Genomic DNA, 19372 nt, shown 5'->3' with positions numbered 1-19372 from the left:
TGATTAGATGATGTGTGTATGTGTAGGACAAAACTTCAACGCACTGTGATGAACAAAAATAAAATACTTTCACTTGGATTTGATAGTATTATATATGGCTTTCATCGTAAGTTTTGGAATCAATTTCAATGAAAATTAAAATGTGTAATGAAATAATGTTCCTTTAAAAAACATTTAGCATGTGGTTTTCCTCAAAAAGTTTCAATGGTTTTTTTATAAATAATAAGAATGACCCATTTACATACACTTTCATATTACTGAGATTTAAATTTTTTCTTACATGCTTGCAGTTTATTTCAATATGACCATATATCAAGTTTGTCAAGGCTTTAAAATTCATGAGGTCAAAATTTTGTCTTCCCTACTCCGCTCTTGTCGTTATGTCGAAGCGAATGTGTTGGATACGTTCAGTTCAAGCTTTGAGATAATTAGGTCAAATTTGTTCAAACAAACTAAAATAATTAGGTTGAAAGTAATTGAAAATTTGGCTGCTAAAATTCCGAAAGTGATTTTAAATTTAAGCCGCTGATAAAATGGGAAAGAAAAGTTTTAGCTTTTACATATAAAGTGAAAAATAAACTAATCAAAACATTTAAAGGGAATTTGAATATTGACTTCTTAACACGATCAAAGTCAATGATGTAGTATCACACAAGAACCATCGTTCTTTACTTGCTAATCCATTGCTTGGTTATTTAAAAATAATGATATTTTTGTTATTTTTCTTCAAGATTTCATAACATTAGAAACCAAGTTATCAAATTACACATATTCAAATCCTTAACAACATAACTAAAGAAGATAAATTTGAAAAGCTTTTGGAATTTCTCCAAAATTAAAACTACTATTAGAAAAGGTACATTTCATACTATTATGAAGAGATCATTTTCCTTTAAGATTATTAGAGACTATATAGAAGAGAAAAAAAATATATATAAGTAATAATAAGAAACAAAAAATAAATTTCAATTTGTAAATATAAATTAGAATGAATAGATTAATAGTATCATATAGGTTATATTTATTAAAATGCTAAATACAATATCATATGACTTTTTAATGTATAACTAAAATTGAATTTAAACTTAAGTTAATTAATCTAAAAATGTCAATTATTAACGCCCGGATTTTCCTCTAGTGATCACTAAATTTAATAAAACTGAAACAATTTAAAAGCAAAGAGAAAGTTATATGAACAATTTTTAAAAATATCTAATTAAATACTACTATAGAGAGCAAATCTTTAATTAATCATATAAGTGTCTATATGTATATAATAAACACATAATTTTAAAATAGTATGTGGGATGAAAATCACATGTCAATATATTTAAGAATAAAAGAACTTTGTGTCTTTTTTTATTTTCATCCTTTTCTGAAACTACCCTTACAGATTTTAATTTTTTAATTTTAATTCAAAACAAAAATATATTTCAAATTATAAAATACATGGTGGAAAAATTATAATCATAATATAATTATTTAAATATTAGTACCTTGACGGATTATATCCTTGATTCATAAGACATTATCTTCAATATTTACGAATTTTAACTTTCTTAATTAAACAATTTCGAGATAAAAATATTCACATCATTATTTAAAAATTTTAAAGTCTTTATCAAATTTGTACAATTTTATCCTTATTTTCTCGCAAAATAAAATCGAAGTCAAAATTTATAGAGATTGACCAAATCGAAGTCACCTTTGTTCTTTTTAGACCGCCTTTATCGATGAATCCAATGTCGATACCTAACCTAAATCCATCCTCGCCGTAAGGAAAAAGCAAAGGATACTGTAGAGGGAGGTAGGATGGGTGCAGCTCACTTATACGCTGAAACCCTCCAGAATTAGCCTGAAGCACTACATCACGCGGTTTAGGATTTATATCTCCCACGATAAGCCCAGCAACCTCGTCAGTCGTAGGTATATTTTGGACTCTACCGTCACTATCTCGATGATTTTTCAAAATCAACTTAAAGCCGCTGGTATCTTCACATTGTGCTAATCTATCTCTAGCTGATCTAAACGCGATGACGTGTGGGTTGTTAGCATCTAACATATCCTTCAAAGTCTTAACGATACTCTTCTTTATTTGCTTACCCGGTCCTTTCTCGCTAAAACAATTAAAAACAACAAAAAACGGAAATTAATTCGTGGACATAATATAAAAAATATATTACAATAAACAACTCACCCCATAACACCCATCCTATTCGAGACTTCGTTTACGGTATCATGAATATAGAGCTGCGAGAAAGCAGGACTTTTGGAAGGGCCAGGCAAAAGTTCACCGATGCGATGATAATTTTGACCCTGCATGCGAAACACATACGGTGCATTCCCATGGTTCACGGAATTATCAATTTGACCACCAAGCGACGTGAATGAGAACATCATATTGTATGCTCTAATTAAAGCACGGAAATTTTTGCTTCTCTCATCCTTGCCATACAACATCGACATAAGCACCGGTGGAGGATTTTTTAGTTTAGGCAGCTCCACTTTACCCTTCATGCAACACGTAGAAAATATAGGCCTATTTTTAGCTCCACGTTTGTTAATATGCTCGCCAAACCACATATAAGCACCGCAATTTTGACAGGTATAAAACGGATCTCCATCATCAAAATAACCTGACACAAGAAGCACTCATGTACACAATAATATCAATTATATTTTTTAAAAAATTATAAAAAAAACAACCATAGTAAGTACCGTTTTCTGTTAATCCAGGTTTCACATTTATGATCGGTATGGATCCAAACCCTTCCTGTTCCATAATACACTCATCGGCGTTATCGAGATGTTCAACAAAATCATAATCCATTGCATTATCGTCGTCTGTTTGGTCCTCCCTATCACCATGATCAGAATCCGAATCGGTTGCGAGGAAATGCACGTAATCATCTTCGTAAATCGGCAACACCAACCCTTATATATAACATTTTTTTATTTGTTAATCACACGTACAATTTCGAGAATAAAAACTTAATATAAAAGGCTATCGTACCGGTTTCTGGTGGTCTTGTCCTCGCTTTTATCCGTCTTGATTTAAGTATTGCTACACGGCGCGCTCTCGCACGACAACAAACATCCTTAGGAGGTCGTGAATTCAATAACGCACGTAATTCATCAGATATCATGTTTTCATATGCCGCGATAACACGTGTTCGATTAATCGACTCCATGCCTAGAAATTATGAATATATATTAATCACAACGGAAAATATAATATGTCACTACAACTTAATTACGCGTGTGTGGGCGTTTTTATTAATCAAATTAATAAATCATGTGAGATAAGGGATTGTTTAGGTGCTAGTGTAAGAAAATATGGTGAATTGTTTAGGTTTTAGTGTAATAAAATATGGTAAATGTTGAAATTAAAAAATTCAATAAAATTATAAATGCTAAGAAAATAATAATAAATCATCTTCTAAACAAAATTGCAAGAAAATAAGAAATCAACGAACATCATCACTCCATGGCATTCTCCTTGCGTGTGATGATAGGTACTTGGTCGTTTTCAGGATTCCTGACATCCAATTTAGAACACCATAAACAGTAAATGTTCAGTCGCCAACTTTAGAGTTTTGATTGTAAACGGGGAAAAAACAAAAAATACTTACCAACAAAGCATTTCGTCGGTAATACTGAGATTCGGATTCAACATAATCCTCGTACATCCTGAAACGTTGGTACATCTCCACCTACGTTCCTGTGATAGCTCTAATTTCACAAACCTGATAATACATATCACTGTGTTACGTGAACGACGCTTCCATAAGTCATAGAACTCGACTGCAAGGTCACCTGTCAAACTATACTCTAGATGGATACACCTAATTTTAAGATTTGAAGAAGTCGTAAGACTTTATATTCTGGTTTAAATCTTTAAAAAATAGTGACTTACTCAGTATCACGTAAACCAAAGTACAACTCAAAATATCCTCCGTGAGAATGTTCCACGGAAGGAACAAAAACCAACTCTCTCACGTTGACAACTTTGCCAACAACATCTATGAAACACACACATGAATAATACAGTCAGAACATGAATCGTAAATAAACTCCAAAAGCACAAATAAATACATAAATTAGGCTTACCAACGCAAATATTCGGGTTAACAATACCACTCAATATACTCACAAACTCAGTTAGATTGAAATAGGTTCTACTGGAGCACATATTAATACTTTGCACTAATGTGTCCAAACGAAACACAATCTTGAATCTATGCGGTACTGGTCTCAAGATGCTGTTAACCCGTGATACATCAAAATTTTTAATGCTCACCCACTCATCGACTATCAATCTTGAAAAATAATTATCAATTAATTCATCACGAACAACGGCTTGAATTTGGGTGAACTGCAAATTAAATGTTAAAGAAAAAATCAATTCAATTTAATATCGAAAACATGTATAGAAGGTAAGTTATTAAAAAACTAACATGCTTGTCACCCAAAATCATATTGAGCTCTCTATCCGAGCCACGCGAAACAGACCAACAATTCAAAATCTTCACCGAAACAGACCACTCACCCATGTTAGGGTTAAGAGACGCAATATCAAAATAACCAGCATCACATGAATCAGAGGTAAAAGGTATCATTGTAGAACCCATACCAAAAGATTACTTGGCTAAACAATCCAATGAGAAATAAATGCGCGATACGTATATGTAGACCTAACGATTATTTGGAAAGAAAGGCAAGCATACTATGAATAGTTTTACCCAAGAAGGCCATGATTGTGCCAGATTGAGACATTAGGACAATTGCGAGCAAAATGACCAGGTCGCTTGCTGCACGTATTACTTTGGCTGCAAGAGAGAATTAAATGTAGCAACAAAGAAGCAAATTAGTTTAGCCTAATCCACAATTAAAGAACTCCTTAGTATATATGAAATACCCTTTTGATGAGAATTTATCAAATTTGAGACTTTAAGAAGAGAAATGAGAAAACTAAAACTTAGAAGTGAATCTCCTCGATAAGGATCATTACGGTAAGCAAAACGATCACTACGAATCTTCCTGCCCACTGGATTCCTGCTCCCTCTCTCTATACTCAGTACTGTTTCTTTCTTAGTATCATGAAGTACATTAAAATTCTGCTGCTCAACATTTCCGAAAATAGACATCCCATTAGAACTTCCCATAGTCATCAACTGGTAAACTCCTCCTTCAATACCTTATATGCAGTCTCCTCGAGCTAAATGATGATCGTGCTTGAGTCAATAATCATTCATTCGGTTCCATCTTCGTCGTTTCTAGCCATGGATATATTCGGTAGTGATGTTGGTGGGCGGAATTGAAGGAAGAACCATTGAAACCACATGTCGAGATTGATGCATCTTTCAATTCACCAATCAAAACTAAAACAATCAAACCCTAAAGTCTCCTCTCACGATTGTAAGAAAAAATTAAGGTGATTGAATTGTTTAAGAGCCCAATTTCTATTTAACAATTTCATCAAGATAGACATACCTCTGCAATCTCGACATCGATTTCGTTTTTTAGAGAACTCTATTTTTCCCGAGCTTCAAAAGATATTCAATGTGTTTTAGAAACCAAATTAATGTTAGGGTTTCTAACAGCCAAAAAGGAAGGCATATAAATAATTTTTAATAAAATACAAATATATATAATTAGATTAGAGACTACCTTCTTGTAGTCATCTAACCAAAAAAAAACTCATAAAATAAGAGATATTAATATACAAGAAACTACATGTTTATATTGGATCGATGTAAACCTAGCAATAATATATCAAATATCTCATATAAATAAGTACACCACAAAATTATCTATACGAAGCCCAATCCAAAATTATCTGTTTCTTTGCTAATGTCTTTGCCGTGAGTAAATGATTGGTTTTCTGAATCTCAAGTCTCTGTCTAAAGACTGGTAATGTTTAATCTGTGGGTTATTTTTGTCTAAAGACTGAAACAACACATCGAACATGATCCATGTCTAGAGATTTCCAAGCCGTGGGTACCAAGAAGGATCAATGTTCGAATCACTCTCAGTCTAAAGACAACGTTTAAAGTCATGGGTACCATTATCCTTCAACCAAACATGACCCAATCCGATCTTTTGTCTTAAGGATTGGTTTTTTCGAATCTCAAGTCTCTATCTAAAGACATATGATGTTTTAAGCCGTGGGTACCATTTTCCTTCCACCAAAACATAAGCCAATCCGATCTTTTGTCTTAAGGATTGGTTTTTTCGAATCTCAAGTCTCTATCTAAAGACATATGATGTTTTAAGCCGTGGGTACCATTTTCCTTCCACCAAAACATAAGCCAATCCAATCTTTTCTCTTAAGGATTGTTTTTTTTCCGAATCTCAAGTCTTTGTCTAAAGACTTATGGTGTTTAAAGCCGTGGGTAACTGTTTCTTTGTCTAAAAACTGAAAAACCAAACCGAACATGATCAATGTCTAGAGATTTTCAAGTCGTGGGGACTAATGTTTTGAGCCGTGGATACCATTTTCCTTCTACCAAACATAAGCCAATCTCAGTCTCTGGTCTAAAGACTGGTGATGTTTAAGCCGTGGGTACTGTTTCGTTGTCTAAAGACTGAAAGAACAAAACGAACATGATCCATGTCTAGAGATTTTCAAGCCGTGGGTACCATGAAGGATCAATGTTCGAATCAGCCTCAGTCTAAAGACTAATGTTAGAAGCCGTGGGTACCATTTTCCTTCCACCAAACATAACCCAATCCAATCTTTTGTCTAAAGAATTGGTTTTTCCGAATCTCGGTCTCTGTCTAAAGACCGATGATGTTTTAAGCAATGGGTAACTTGATCTTTGACCAGTAAACTGAAACCAATCCCAAGTACATATGTCGAAATAATAAGCCGTGGATAAAGGATCGGTTTTCAGTCTCAAGTCAAAATTTCCCATAAGCCATGGGTCCAAACTCGACGGGACAATGTGCCAAAGAAAGATTCTAACAAAACACTAATAATTGAGTGTCTGCCTATGATCTCTCTTGGGTTCGAAAGAAAAACAAAATAAGAAAGAAATCAAACAAAACAGAAAAACACAAGCAATAAACCACAACTGATCGCAACAATTTCATGCTTATCAAATTATGCAAAGCACTACAAAAACAAAAAAAAAAAATACGAATCAAACCCCCTTAAACAAAATCAATTAAAACCAAAAAAAAAAAAAGAAGAAAGAACTTGTAATTCACAGGAAAAAAAACTTTGAAACACGAATTGTTCGGTTGTGCAAATATCAAAGCCGCATAGAATAACTTACTCTGTTTCACGTGCATCTTAGTTGAAATTTAGATATTGCAAAAGATTTATCAAAATAATATCGAACAAAAACAATAGATTAGAATTGATTAAATAGCGTACCTTAACCATCGCATGGGAGGTCACAAACTGACACGGAGTTGGTGTCACCAGTGACGATACATCGTCGATGGATTGCTAAGAGTCAAGGAAACCTAATTGAAAGAGAGGAAGTTAATCGATATAAAACAAAAAAAATTAGGGTTTCTTTATGTTTGTCCGCCGAGAAGAGTTTAATATATGCCGATTTTTAAACAATTGATTGTCCCATCTACGAAGCACCTCATCAAACACGTTATTACTTTGAATCCAAAATAAAATAAAATATAAAAACATAAAAAGCAGAGATCAAAACATGAGCATGACTACTAATTATACTTGGAAAAAAAAACTTATCTCCTCATTCATTGAATTTCGGTATTTCTATCACCCATACGTGGTGGATTTCTTCTCACACACATCACGAACTCCCATGATTCAGGATCAAAACTCCCATGCCCAGTAAACCTAAAACAAATTACAAAATAATTAATCACGAAATCATTAGCAAGCGTGAGATATAGTACAAAAACTAAAAACCTAGGGTAACGAATGTGAATGCTAATGTTATGACCAAGACTCTATATTTATAGTTGAAAATCTAGGGTTTACCATCATAATTATCTACAAAATTTTACTTTTAAAAAATAGAAATATTCTCGAAACAAATATTCGCAATATAATATACAAATTCATTAAAGCTAAATTTAACTTTTTTAATTAGAAACTAAATCAAAAAACTAACAAAAACGAATATTAACTACTAAGATATAGAATTATCCAAAAAATTAACAAATAAATTTAAGCTAAGATTCCATAATCCTTAAAGTCGAGACATTATGACATTCGTATCCCCAACGATTACACTATATTAAAAAAAAAATTAAGGGTAATTAAGACTAATCATCTCAAAACACGATTAGACTTATACACCCCTAACAATTAAGAACAAAAAATTTCGAAATCGAGGGTGTTTAGGACATTAGTATAGAGATCAACACACGATTAGACTTATATACCCCTAATTACGAAGAAGAAGAAATTTCGAGAAGAACAATTCATTAAGGGTGTTTAGGACAAATCATTCCAACTTTTAACCACAGGCCTCCAATGCCCTAACTTTCAATATGGTGCGTTTCTACTTCTCAAATAATTATTGTAGAGATGTCGATTACATTTTACTTTCTCGTTATTAATCAATGAAATGAAATAGTTTGTGGAAAATCTTGTGTATAATTCATGAAGATTGGTATTTTATACAAGTAGAGAATCGTAACTAGATAAAGATATTAGATAAAGACTAGGGTAGATTACTTCATTATCTAAATCTAATTATAGGAGTTATCTCAATAATAAACGTGTTGAAGATGAAAGAATTAAAAGAGACTTAGATTTACGAAGCTACATAACTTTTTCCTTGGAAATTAAGAACACAGTACAAGATTTGTCTTTTGGTTAGCCAATAAAATTATAGTCTTTTGGTTTTTCCCGTACAAAAGAAGAGTGTCACATCAATTTGTCTTTTGGTTAGCCAATAAAATTATAGTCTTTTGGTTTTTCCCGTACAAAAGAAGAGTGTCACATCATCGTTATACTTAATTCCCAAGTTTTACCTTCCCCACGAAGGTTCCTTCTTCTCTTTAAATTCCTCACTCTCTGTCTGTCGTTTCACATTTTGCAGAGAGAAACCAAAACCAAACCAGTAAGAGAAACAATGGCGGAATCGGCTAAGCAACACGTTGAACGAATTCGTCGGACTAAGTTTTCGATCGGCGGAGCTGAAAATCCGTTGACGGAGGATCTTCATCAAGCTGTGAAGAATCTCTCCGCTGAGCTCTATGCTAAGGATGTTCACTTCCTCATGGAGCTTATCCAAGTACGTTTACTCTCTCACGCCTCTATCTCTTATATTTCTCTGTTTCTGTGTGTTTTTTTTTGTGAGATTTTGTTTCCCATTTTGCTCTGTTTTCTCTAGGGTTTTGTGCTCTGTTCTGTTCCCGAGGAAATCTGGAACCTACTTTTTCCCGGACTATTTTCCTCTGTGATAGATACAGAACACATGTTTTATGGTTTTTTTGCTTAGCCTGCGATGTTTAGTTTTTCAAATATATTACAGAGATCACCATTAGTTAGGAAACCTTTTGAGCAAGAAATTGGCTTCTTCCTGCAGTTTTTGCTAATGCTAGGTATTTATTTTTTCCTTTGGTTTTCAGAATGCTGAAGATAACGAGTATCCGGAAGGTGTGGATCCATCTCTTGAGTTTGTGATAACATCTGACGATATCACGGCCACCGGAGCTCCAGCCACTCTCCTTATTTTCAACAATGAGAAAGGTTTCTCTGAGAAAAACATTGACTCCATTTGCAGTGTTGGGAGGTCTACCAAGAAAGGCAATCGAAAACGCGGTTATATTGGAGAGAAAGGTATGTCTTTTGCCTTATACTATATGACCTCTAGACAAACTCAAATTTCAAAGACCCTTGTTGTTCTTACATGTTTATTCTGTTTCAATCTTGGCAGGTATCGGTTTCAAGAGTGTGTTCTTGATTACCTCACAGCCCTATATTTTCAGCAATGGCTATCAGATTCGCTTCAATGAGGCACCTTGCAGCCACTGCAGCCTTGGCTACATTGTTCCTGAGTGGGTTGAGCAACATCCTTCTCTTGTTGATATTCAAAGGATGTACGGTTCGGGTTCTGCTCTTCCGACCACGACCATTATCTTGCCTTTGAAGTATGACAAAGTAAAGCCGGTGAAAGAACAGCTTTCCAATGTTCATCCTGAGGTTCTGTTGTTTCTCTCAAAGATCAAGCGTCTTTCTATCAGAGAACATTGCCTAGATGCAAAGCTCAGCACAGTGAACTCAATCGGGATTGTTAGTGAGACTAATTTTGTGACGAGGAAGAGCATTGATGCTGAGTCTTACACAATACATCTCTCAGCTTCTGAGAAAGGGAAAAACTCTGAACAAGAATGCAGCTACTACATGTGGAAGCAAAAGTTTCCTGTGAAACATGAGAACCGTGTGGACAGGAGAAGTGAAGTCGATGATTGGGTCATCACTTTGGCATTTCCATTTGGAGAGCGTCTTGGCCGAGGAAATAGCTCTCCTGGTATCTATGCATTTCTTCCCACAGAAATGGTAACAAACTTTCCCTTCATAATTCAGGCAGATTTTATCCTTGCCTCGTCCAGGGAGACTATTCTATTGGATGATATATGGAACCAAGGGATTCTCAGCTGTGTCCCTATAGCATTTTTGAATGCATTCACGACCTTGGTCAAAAAGACTGATGCTCCGGTGTCTAGCGTCCTCCCTGCTTTTAGGTTCTTGCCTGTAAAAGAATCTAATTATGCAAAGCTGAATGTGGTGCGAGAATCTATCAAGGCAAGGGTTTGTGCAGAGGAAATTGTGCCAAGCATATCTCATTTAGGACAGAAGTTCTTCCACAAGCCGTGTGAAGTTGGTCGTCTCATACCTACTTTTTGGGACATCTTGGAGAAAGCAAGAAGTGAAGGTGCAAGCTTGCAGAATATATCATCTCATGGGATCTACATTTTGAATTCCGCGTTTGACAGAACCGAATATGACAACGTTCTGAACTTCTTGGGTCTAAAGCAAGTCAGCAACGAGTGGTATGTAAAATGCATGCAGGGCTGTTATCTCGTGGCAAGTGTGTCAGAAGGTACGTATATGGAGGTTCTACTCTTCATCGCTGAGAATTGGCAGTCTAGGTTTCAGAGTACTAATATGGGGAAAGTTCCTCTTATCAAGTATGTTGTCCAGAAGGGTGTGAGTTCTCTTAGCAGTTTGGGTGATTTCAGTCCTCGGACACTATGCTTGTCCACTGAGAAGAACCAGGCATGGCTACTAGATTGGAGTGATGAGTTCAGATGCATGTCTAAGTTTGTTTTCATGCCACCAACAACCCGGACAGCGTTGAAAGCGTGCTCCAAGAAAGAGACAATACACAATTGGTTGAAAGAGAACCTTAAAGTCACCAATCTTAGTGTCTCTGACTATGCAAAACGTCTCGGGGAGAATCTTAATGGAGATAAGAGGCTTGTAGTTGCATATGCACACTTTTTGCATCACTCTATCTCAAAAGAGGTTTTATCAGAAGAAGAAGCTGGTAAATGCTGCAAAGACATGCCGCTTGTGGACAACTATAGTAATGTCAACACAAGCAGGAGTGGGGTTCTTGTTCCAGCTAGTGCAGGTAAATGGGTTAGCTTAGTTGGTTCTAACCCGTGGAGACATAGTGGCTATATTGAACTTTCAGAAGAGTATTTGTCGTCCAACAGGTTTGCTGGTCTTCGGTCTAACAAGAAAGACCTTCTCGTGTTCTTGAAATCTTATGTTAAGGCTGGAGATATACCTGACATAGAACCTCCAAATGCTGCTATACCTGCGTTGTCCGGGGCTCTTAAAAAGGAGAATGTTTTTTTGCTGTTGGATTGGATTAAATGTCATAGATATTCTCTTCGTTCCAACTTTTTGCATTCTGTTAGAGGAGGCAGTTGGTTGAGAACAACAATGAATGGGATTTCTGATTATCGGCCGCCTTCTCAGTCGTTTTATCATACTTCATCATGGGGAAGTATTCTGCAGAACGGATCAATTCTTGTTGATATTCCGCTGGTTGATCGAAGCTACTATGGGAAAGAGATTGACAGCTACAAAGAAGAGTTGAAAACTGCTGGTGTTATGTTTGAGTTTAGTGAAGCATGTACATTTGTTGGCAACCATCTTATGAGTTTAGCTGAGACTTCAACACTTTCAAGCGCAAACGTGTTCTCGATACTGAAATTCATTAGGTACTTAAGAGAGAAGCGCCTCCCACCAGCTGATTTTATCACTGCAGTCAAAGATGGTCCTTGGCTGAAGACTAGTTCTGGTTACAAATCTCCAGATGGCGCTGTTTTGTTCAGCCAAGACTGGAAAGCTGCGTTGTTGATCAGCGATATTCCAATCATTGACAAAGATTTCTATGGTGAAGTTAGCCTCAATGGTTATAAGGAAGAACTTGAGTTGCTTGGCGTTGTAGTTAAGTTTCCTAATAACCACAGCCTCATCGTTTCTCATTTGAATACTGCAAAGCTGACTTACTTGACACCCGATGCAATGTTCCTAGTACTTGACTGCATGCGTCAACTGAGTCCGCATAGGCTGATCAATGCCCTGAGGAATTCTTATCAATGCTTCAAGACAAAGAAGAATGGCTATAAATCTCCTGCTGAATGTTTCATACCTGATCCAGAGTGGAGTTGTCTTCTTTCTGTTTTTGATTGCTTTCCTGTGATCAATGATGATTTCTATGGAAGCAGAATATTTTCCTACAAAGAAGAACTGAAGCAGATTGGTGTTAAGCTTCAGCTTGAAGAAGCTGTGAAAGTGTTTGTCAGCACATTCAAACAGAAAGCCACCTCCTCTGGGCTAACCCGATGTACCGCATTGTCTCTTTTATCTTGCTACAGGAAGCTGATGGGAAGTAGTTACAGATTTCCTGATGAACTTACGAAAAGCTTCAAAGAGTTTCAATGGCTGCATACCAAACTTGGCGATTTCCGTGCACCAAAGGACTGCATTCTCTTTGATTCAGACTGGGAACCCCTCCGCCTCATAGCGAATCTTCCCTTTATCGATGATGGTCCAAACTGGTATGGTAAGAGCATACATGAATTCAAAAAAGAGCTCGAGAGCTTGGGAGTTACAGTTGAGCTGAGGAATGGCATGAGCCATGTGATTAGCTCCCTAAGTCTCCCTGATCCATCTCGCATCGCTCCTTCAAGCGCCCTGTCTCTTTTGAAGTGCATCACGTTCTTGCTTGAAGACAGATTTCAGCAACTTCCTACAGAGTTTCGTGATAAGGTTTCTGTGAAATGGTTGAAGACTCATGCTGGTTACCGCTGTCCCGAGGAGTGTCTCTTGTTTGATAGCAGCTGGAAGTTAGAGCCGTGTGATGGTCCGTTCATCGACGAAGAGTTTTATGGTTCAGAGATTAAATCGTTTAGAGAAGAGCTTATTGCGATAGGAGTTGGTCATGATACAGACAAAGCTTGCCAGTTGCTTGCAAGCAACGTCTATAAACTTTCAGAAACTGATGCTATTTCCCGGGTTTATAGATTTCTCAGTGAAGCTGAATGGAAACCTGAGAGAGGTGCATCTTCAGGTCGAATTTGGATACCAAGTGATGAGAAATGGGCTGATGTTTCTAGTTGCGTGCTCTTTGACAAAGATAAGCTCTTTGGATCAAAGTTAAACGTTCTTCAAAATTACTATGGGAGTGGTAAGGATCATGACCTTCTTGGCTTCTTCTCATTTGCATTTGGCGTGAGAACCAACCCGTCTATTGAAGATTACTGTGAGTTGTGGAAAGATTGGGAGAAAACGAAGAACAGATTGTCTAATGATGAGTGTTGTGCGTTCTGGAGCTTCGTTGTCCGACACAGTGACACTATGAAAGCAGAGAAGCTCCTTTCTGAGTCCTTTTCGTGTTTGCCCGTAAAAGCACCAGATTGCAACAACAATGAAGGAGTCATGTTGTCTAACATCAGCGACGTTTTCATCGCTGATGACTTGCTCTTGAAAGACATGTTCATTGATTCTCATGTTTTCGTCTGGTATCCATCTCCAAGCATTCCTACATTGTCCCGAACCAGGCTTATTGAGCTTTATCGAAGAATCGGTGTCAAAGAGGTCTCCAAATGCATTGAGATCGCAGAAGCTGACCTAACCGGAGTCAAAGTCGAGCAGCAAGAGGTCGTCGATCCAAAGAATAGCCTGATCGGACCGGGGCTAGTGAAGCTCATTCTCGGGTTCCTCTCTGATCCGTCTCTCAATGTAGAAGCTGCTGAACGTTTAAGAATCATACATAGCCTTGTTGACCTCGACGTTATAGAAACATCGGAGACAATCACAACAGAGTATACTCTGAATCTACCGTCAAAGGGAGAGAAACTGATTGCAAAAGCTAAGAGGATGATAAGATGGGAGAGAGAAAAAGGAGTGGTTTATGCAGAGAAGATGGAGAAACCTTGTGGGAAAAGAAAGCTTTTGGAGTATGCCACGTGTTTTGCTGAGGTGATTGCTAAGGGTGTGATGTGGGAGAGAGAGGATCTGATCGGACGGTTATCAGAGCTTGTGAAGATGGCTTACTTGGTGGAGTTTGATGAAGAGGCTTTAGAGTTTCTTATGAAGTCCAAGAACCTTCAGGTTTATGAAGAAGATGAGAAACTTATCTCAGATGAATTCTCCCTCAAGTAACCTAAGGTATGTCAATATGGTTCTATATTTAGGTATTTGTCCTCTGTTAATTTAGTCGGCTTCTGTTAATGTAAGAATAGTTTTTCTTGTTTGTTGCAGATTTCTTCTTCTACCACAAGTATTCTCTATGGCTAATCTCTTTTATGCATCTATTTTTCTCTCTACTCACGACAAAACCTGCAACATTTCTTGGAGTTTGGTTTTGATCAAGTATGTTTCTTCTGCCTCTCTGTGATTGACACTCTGTTCTTTTATCTTTGCACAAATAGTAAAATGATTATCTTTAGTACTTGAAAATATTACTCTGTTAGTGCAATAAAGTTTGGTCTCTCAGGTATTATTATTTTCAGAAATAAAGTTTTGCATTTGGTGTTTGCAGCAATTACATAGAACTTATTTTGAAGTCCGGTGATGATGATGTTGGAATTGAGGATTCTAGCACATATCAGGTAAGACATTTTGAAAACTAGACTGAGATTTGTTTAGATGTGAATGACTCAAATCTGACTTTCATTTTAAATTTTTGTATGTTGTAGGTTCATCCAGTTATTATCTATTGCTGAGTATGTGAAGAGTGAAGAAGTCTTATGTCTTTATGTTTATGTCTTAAATTTTAAGTACTTTGAAGTTTGAATAACGGTGATATTTTGGACTAAGGAAGATAACTTTGATCAGTTTGTGTTTGGCTTTTGGTGTTTCCTTTTATTAACATTTGCAAAGATACATATTATGGCTAGTTAACAACTTTAACCAATATGTAACAGAGTCAAATTAACCCAATTCGTTCAATAGCTTAAAACCCTTAATTGTTGGCAAATTTTAGGTAATCTACATCAAAATAATATCATTCATAAAATACAAACTGAATTTAGATGAATATATAACAAGATTTAGGTGTATATGAATGAGTATCATACACTAATACATATAAATCCAAAGATTTAGCTCGGAACTCATCGGGTTTTTCAAATTCAGGCTTCTTGTGAACGGTCTCAATTCGGGTTCCTGCTAGGATTGGCTTTTTAACCTACCACAACATCCCTATTTAAAAATGAAATATTTCGGTTGTTTCATTTTCCAGCAATTTAAAAAGCTTTTATCCTTTGAACAAATACTTTACACAAACACGTTACAATGTGGTAGATAAACAAACAAACCTGAATCACAATCTTGAGTTCCCTTACCTTTTTCAGTAACCTTTTTTTCTTAGTGTAATTGGCTTAAAACCGGAGACTATAACCGCCCTATACCAGTTCCGGTTCTTCCTCTACTTGTTACTACATCATATATCTCAACATGTAAATCTCTGGAAGCATCATTGTCTGAAGACTCTGAGCTGTCTTCACCGACTCTTGACACAGATTCATCTCTGGTTCTTAAATCTTCGTTAACACGGCTTGACAATTCCCAGCTCCCTCCTCTTCTTCCCCTGCTTGACTCTCTCGAATGCATAATCCCACGTCCCCTGCTTGACTCTCTTGAATGCATTATCCCGCGTCCTTCAGATTCTTCTGGAGGAAGCATTCTGCTCAAATCCCGTGATGCAACCCCTGCTTCCATGTCCTTTTCCATGTCACCGAGCTCTTCTTCTACTGTCTCGTGCCACACTGGTTTTCTTCCCATCTCTATGTCGTGGGAAACTTTCTGTAAGCTAGGGCTTGACATCCCTCCGTTTACTGTCCTTGGTGGTATTGCAGGCTCCTTTGAAACCTTTGCTCTGAAACTGTTCTGAGATATGGCAACGTTTGTGCAGAATACTTCCATAAAGTTCCCCACTATTCCTTTGTTGAAGGGGTTCTCATGTCTATCATACCGATACCTAAAGTTTTCGTAAGTTGACTGCAAAATCACAACATATTAAACAACAGAGAACTAATGTTAACAAGCAGCTAAATTATCCAACTGTTTCAAGGAGCTTTAAGAGAGTAATGATTTTACCTGATTGGTACTCATTAGGTACAAGTGGAAACAGGTAAGCCCACCAACAAACCAGACGCAAATGAAAGTGTAGATTATTAGTGCGATGGAAGCAGGAGTCTTGATAAACGATTTCCAGATGTTTATGTTTTCACTATCCATTATACGCTTGACGTAGATCCAGCAGAACACATGGACATAAATGCAGAGAAGAGTTGAGCACAACACAAACATGAAGTAGAACCTATAGTTTCTCTGCAATCAAAAACATCAAATTACTGTTAGTTCCTCTTGAATCGTCTAGATATATGCAATTATCCTCTTGACAATTATAAATTTATTTAAAGACATCTCATTTAACCCACCGGTTATTGTCTGCAAAGATAGTTCTAATTTCTAAATTTAGAAATCCACCGGTTATGGATGATACACGTTTTGAGAGATGAAAAAAGAGGGTACAAGCAAGATTTTTGATGAGGCAAAATAATATCCATTACCAATCCAATGCACTGACCAAGCCAAGGACAGTGGTGATCAAACTTCTCAACGCAGTTGTTGCAAATCGAACAATGAGAAGCACGGGGTGGTCTGTAAAGCATGCATGTGTCACAGTATTTGATCTTCACAGTAATTCCATTTACAATCATATCCTTTGTCCGAGGCAACCGACTCTGAGGAGTATGAGCAAGACGCGGTTCTCCATTGCCTTCATTACCTTCTGGTTCAGGAGGATATAGATTACGTGGTATTATTCCTGGGTCTCTCGCGGAAGTTAGAAGAAGAAATATTAGATCCTGTGGACAAACAAATACTAAACTTTATTATCAAGAAGCCAAGAGTAAAAGGTTGCAGCAGAGATATGTAAATGCAGGAGTGGAATCGGAATCAGAATGAGGGAAAAAACATTCATGAGAAAGAAGAACTCACTAATAAAATCAGACCAACAGCAACAGCTAATATTGATACTCCTCTATGGTGAGGAAAATCATCAATAAATTTTCTGCCAACAAAAATACAGAATACAATGACAGGAGCTGTAATCAAGAAGATAGTGATCAGAATAGATCGAGCATCGGGTCCAAACACGAGCCTTCCTCCAAGAAAGAACACCTGGAGAAAAAAAGAACAAATCAAAGATCAGTAAAAAATTGACAATGTCACAAATTTAGTTACATACATAACCAAAACAGTTGAATTAACAACTTAAAGACAATAAAAACTCTTGTAACTATGTGATCGCACATCTAAGGCAAACCTTTACTCAAACTTCTGATAAACATAAAAAAACTTTGTAAAAGACCAACATCTTTGACACGTTATCCTAATAACTTTAGAACATCTAGACGAAGACTCACGGAACTAACTATGAGACGAAACCAGGTAAAACAACATGGTCTGGTGCTATATAGAGACACTCTAATGATTTCTTGTAAGTTAGTTGTTTGGCTCTAATTCTTTCAAGAAAAGAACAAATCTTGATGAATCATTACATGAGAGCAAAATGGAAACTAGTTTTAACGATGAGCAAGTCAAATTCCAAATGAGCACAACCAAAAAAAAAAAGCTTCATACATCTAAAAATTAGGGTATACAAGTCAAACTTATTACTCTTATAAACTTCAGGAAAAATGACCAAACCCAGAAAAAAAAAAAGATAATGATTATTCCACAACTACTGAGTAATTCCACCAAAAAATCTGAGGTTTTTCGTTTCAGATCTTACTCAAAGACATTAAATCTGACCCAGAAAAACAAAATCAATCATAAGAGATAAAGAAGAAGAAGAAGAAGAAGCTCACGTTATTTCCTTTCCAGCCTTTATAAGTTCTGATCAGCTCATCACCACCACTACCACCGCCGCTACTACTCGGAGCTCCATGACGCCGATCTGACGGCTGCAAATCTAACATCGGAAGAAACCAGAAAAATCGCGTTTTTTTTTTTTGGCTACACAACAAAGAAAGTCTTCAAAGCAATAAATTTGGTTAAGAAAATAAAAAAAGGAAAAATCAAAAAAGGAATTATTGACTTGGGGGGACAGAGAAGAGGATTATGTTTTTTTTCTCCGGCTACTTGGCCTCTCTTAATAATCCACCTTTCCCTTTTTACGAGTCAACTAATTTCAAGATATCAATTTTTAATAGAGTTTATGGTAATTGATTTATGATTTTTTTTCTTTCTGTCACCAAATAATTTGATGTGTAATAGATTCAGTAATATTCTTGGGACTTTTTGAGGAATCAGTCTTGACATTGCACACGCCTTTAAGTTATTTCCTGTTTATAATTTTCTATATATAAATTAATTAGGTAAATGACAATGAAACTAATTGAAATTAATAAGTATATAGTTTTTTTTGGGTGACATATTGCTGTTGAATTTGATTTAATAAAATTATGCTGATTTTATCATTAATGTGCTATTTTTTTTATCAATTAATGTGCTATTTATTTCTCTTGAATTTGATTTTTTTTAAGTATTTTGACTATGCTATTCTTTTAAATATAAATTTATATATTTAATTAGTAGGAAATTACTGTTAATGAATATATCATTATTAGCGTGCTAAATAATGATATACTCCCTCCGTTTAAATTAATTGTCGTTTAATGTTTTTTTACGTCTTATTCCGAAAAGTTGCTTTGTGAATAGATTGAAACCACTGCTGCTGATTATTATGTCAACATTTAGATGGTCATCACCTGGTAAAGATCTGTCTACCTTCATTTAGTTTAGATTAGATAATTCACATTTGATAAAATTCGAATTTATACCAACTGTAAAATGTGTAATATAAACTATCCAATACGTGTTGAATTGTTCTTCTCG

General features: G+C 36.0%; 3 protein-coding genes and 1 pseudogene across 3 annotated transcripts; 1 reads left to right on the top strand and 3 right to left on the bottom strand.

Moving 5' to 3' along the window:
• Window positions 1–1621: 1621 nt before the first annotated feature.
• Window positions 1622–3626, bottom strand: LOC110228539. Its single transcript, XM_021026209.1, has 5 exons — window positions 3477–3626; window positions 3014–3193; window positions 2719–2934; window positions 2198–2636; window positions 1622–2117 (listed from the first exon to the last, which is right to left on the bottom strand). The coding sequence occupies exons 2-5, from the start codon at window positions 3189–3191 to the stop codon at window positions 1622–1624; spliced, it is 1329 nt and encodes a 442-aa protein (XP_020881868.1). The 5' UTR covers window positions 3192–3193; window positions 3477–3626.
• Window positions 3627–5953: 2327 nt separating this feature from the next.
• LOC110228538 lies at window positions 5954–6458 on the bottom strand (annotated as a pseudogene).
• Window positions 6459–9001: 2543 nt separating this feature from the next.
• Window positions 9002–15374, top strand: LOC9311993. The gene is made up of 6 exons (XM_021025742.1): window positions 9002–9233; window positions 9571–9781; window positions 9879–14632; window positions 14726–14836; window positions 15006–15075; window positions 15163–15374. Exons 1-3 carry the CDS (start codon window positions 9072–9074, stop codon window positions 14624–14626), a joined length of 5121 nt encoding a protein of 1706 aa, XP_020881401.1. The 5' UTR covers window positions 9002–9071; the 3' UTR covers window positions 14627–14632; window positions 14726–14836; window positions 15006–15075; window positions 15163–15374.
• Window positions 15375–15670: 296 nt separating this feature from the next.
• On the bottom strand, window positions 15671–18671 carry LOC9311992 (probable protein S-acyltransferase 5). The gene is made up of 5 exons (XM_002875878.2): window positions 18343–18671; window positions 17471–17653; window positions 17041–17337; window positions 16565–16798; window positions 15671–16465 (listed from the first exon to the last, which is right to left on the bottom strand). The coding sequence occupies exons 1-5, from the start codon at window positions 18451–18453 to the stop codon at window positions 15860–15862; spliced, it is 1431 nt and encodes a 476-aa protein (XP_002875924.1). The 5' UTR covers window positions 18454–18671; the 3' UTR covers window positions 15671–15859.
• Between the last annotated feature and the right edge of the window lie 701 nt (window positions 18672–19372).

The sequence above is a fragment of the Arabidopsis lyrata genome (assembly GCF_000004255.2).
Source record: "Arabidopsis lyrata subsp. lyrata unplaced genomic scaffold ARALYscaffold_5, whole genome shotgun sequence".
Lineage (NCBI taxonomy): Eukaryota > Viridiplantae > Streptophyta > Magnoliopsida > Brassicales > Brassicaceae > Arabidopsis > Arabidopsis lyrata.
This window is presented reverse-complemented; position numbering and strand designations above follow the sequence as displayed.

Excerpts from the sequence above, each read along its gene's own strand:
- LOC110228539 (XM_021026209.1), bottom strand. The coding sequence starts at position 3,191 with ATGGAGTCGATTAATCGAACACGTGTTATCGCGGCATATGAAAACATG. Across the intron at positions 2,637-2,718 it reads ACCTGGATTAACAGAAAACG|GTTATTTTGATGATGGAGAT; the intron begins GTACTTACTATG and ends TTCTTGTGTCAG. Across the intron at positions 2,118-2,197 it reads AATAGGATGGGTGTTATGGG|CGAGAAAGGACCGGGTAAGC; the intron begins GTGAGTTGTTTA and ends TAATTGTTTTAG.
- LOC9311993 (XM_021025742.1), top strand. The coding sequence starts at position 9,072 with ATGGCGGAATCGGCTAAGCAACACGTTGAACGAATTCGTCGGACTAAG. Across the intron at positions 9,234-9,570 it reads TCCTCATGGAGCTTATCCAA|AATGCTGAAGATAACGAGTA; the intron begins GTACGTTTACTC and ends TTTGGTTTTCAG. Across the intron at positions 9,782-9,878 it reads CGGTTATATTGGAGAGAAAG|GTATCGGTTTCAAGAGTGTG; the intron begins GTATGTCTTTTG and ends CAATCTTGGCAG.
- LOC9311992 (XM_002875878.2), bottom strand. The coding sequence starts at position 18,453 with ATGTTAGATTTGCAGCCGTCAGATCGGCGTCATGGAGCTCCGAGTAGT. Across the intron at positions 17,654-18,342 it reads AAGGCTGGAAAGGAAATAAC|GTGTTCTTTCTTGGAGGAAG; the intron begins GTGAGCTTCTTC and ends TTTTTTCTCCAG. Across the intron at positions 16,799-17,040 it reads TTGGTCAGTGCATTGGATTG|AGAAACTATAGGTTCTACTT; the intron begins GTAATGGATATT and ends TTTTGATTGCAG.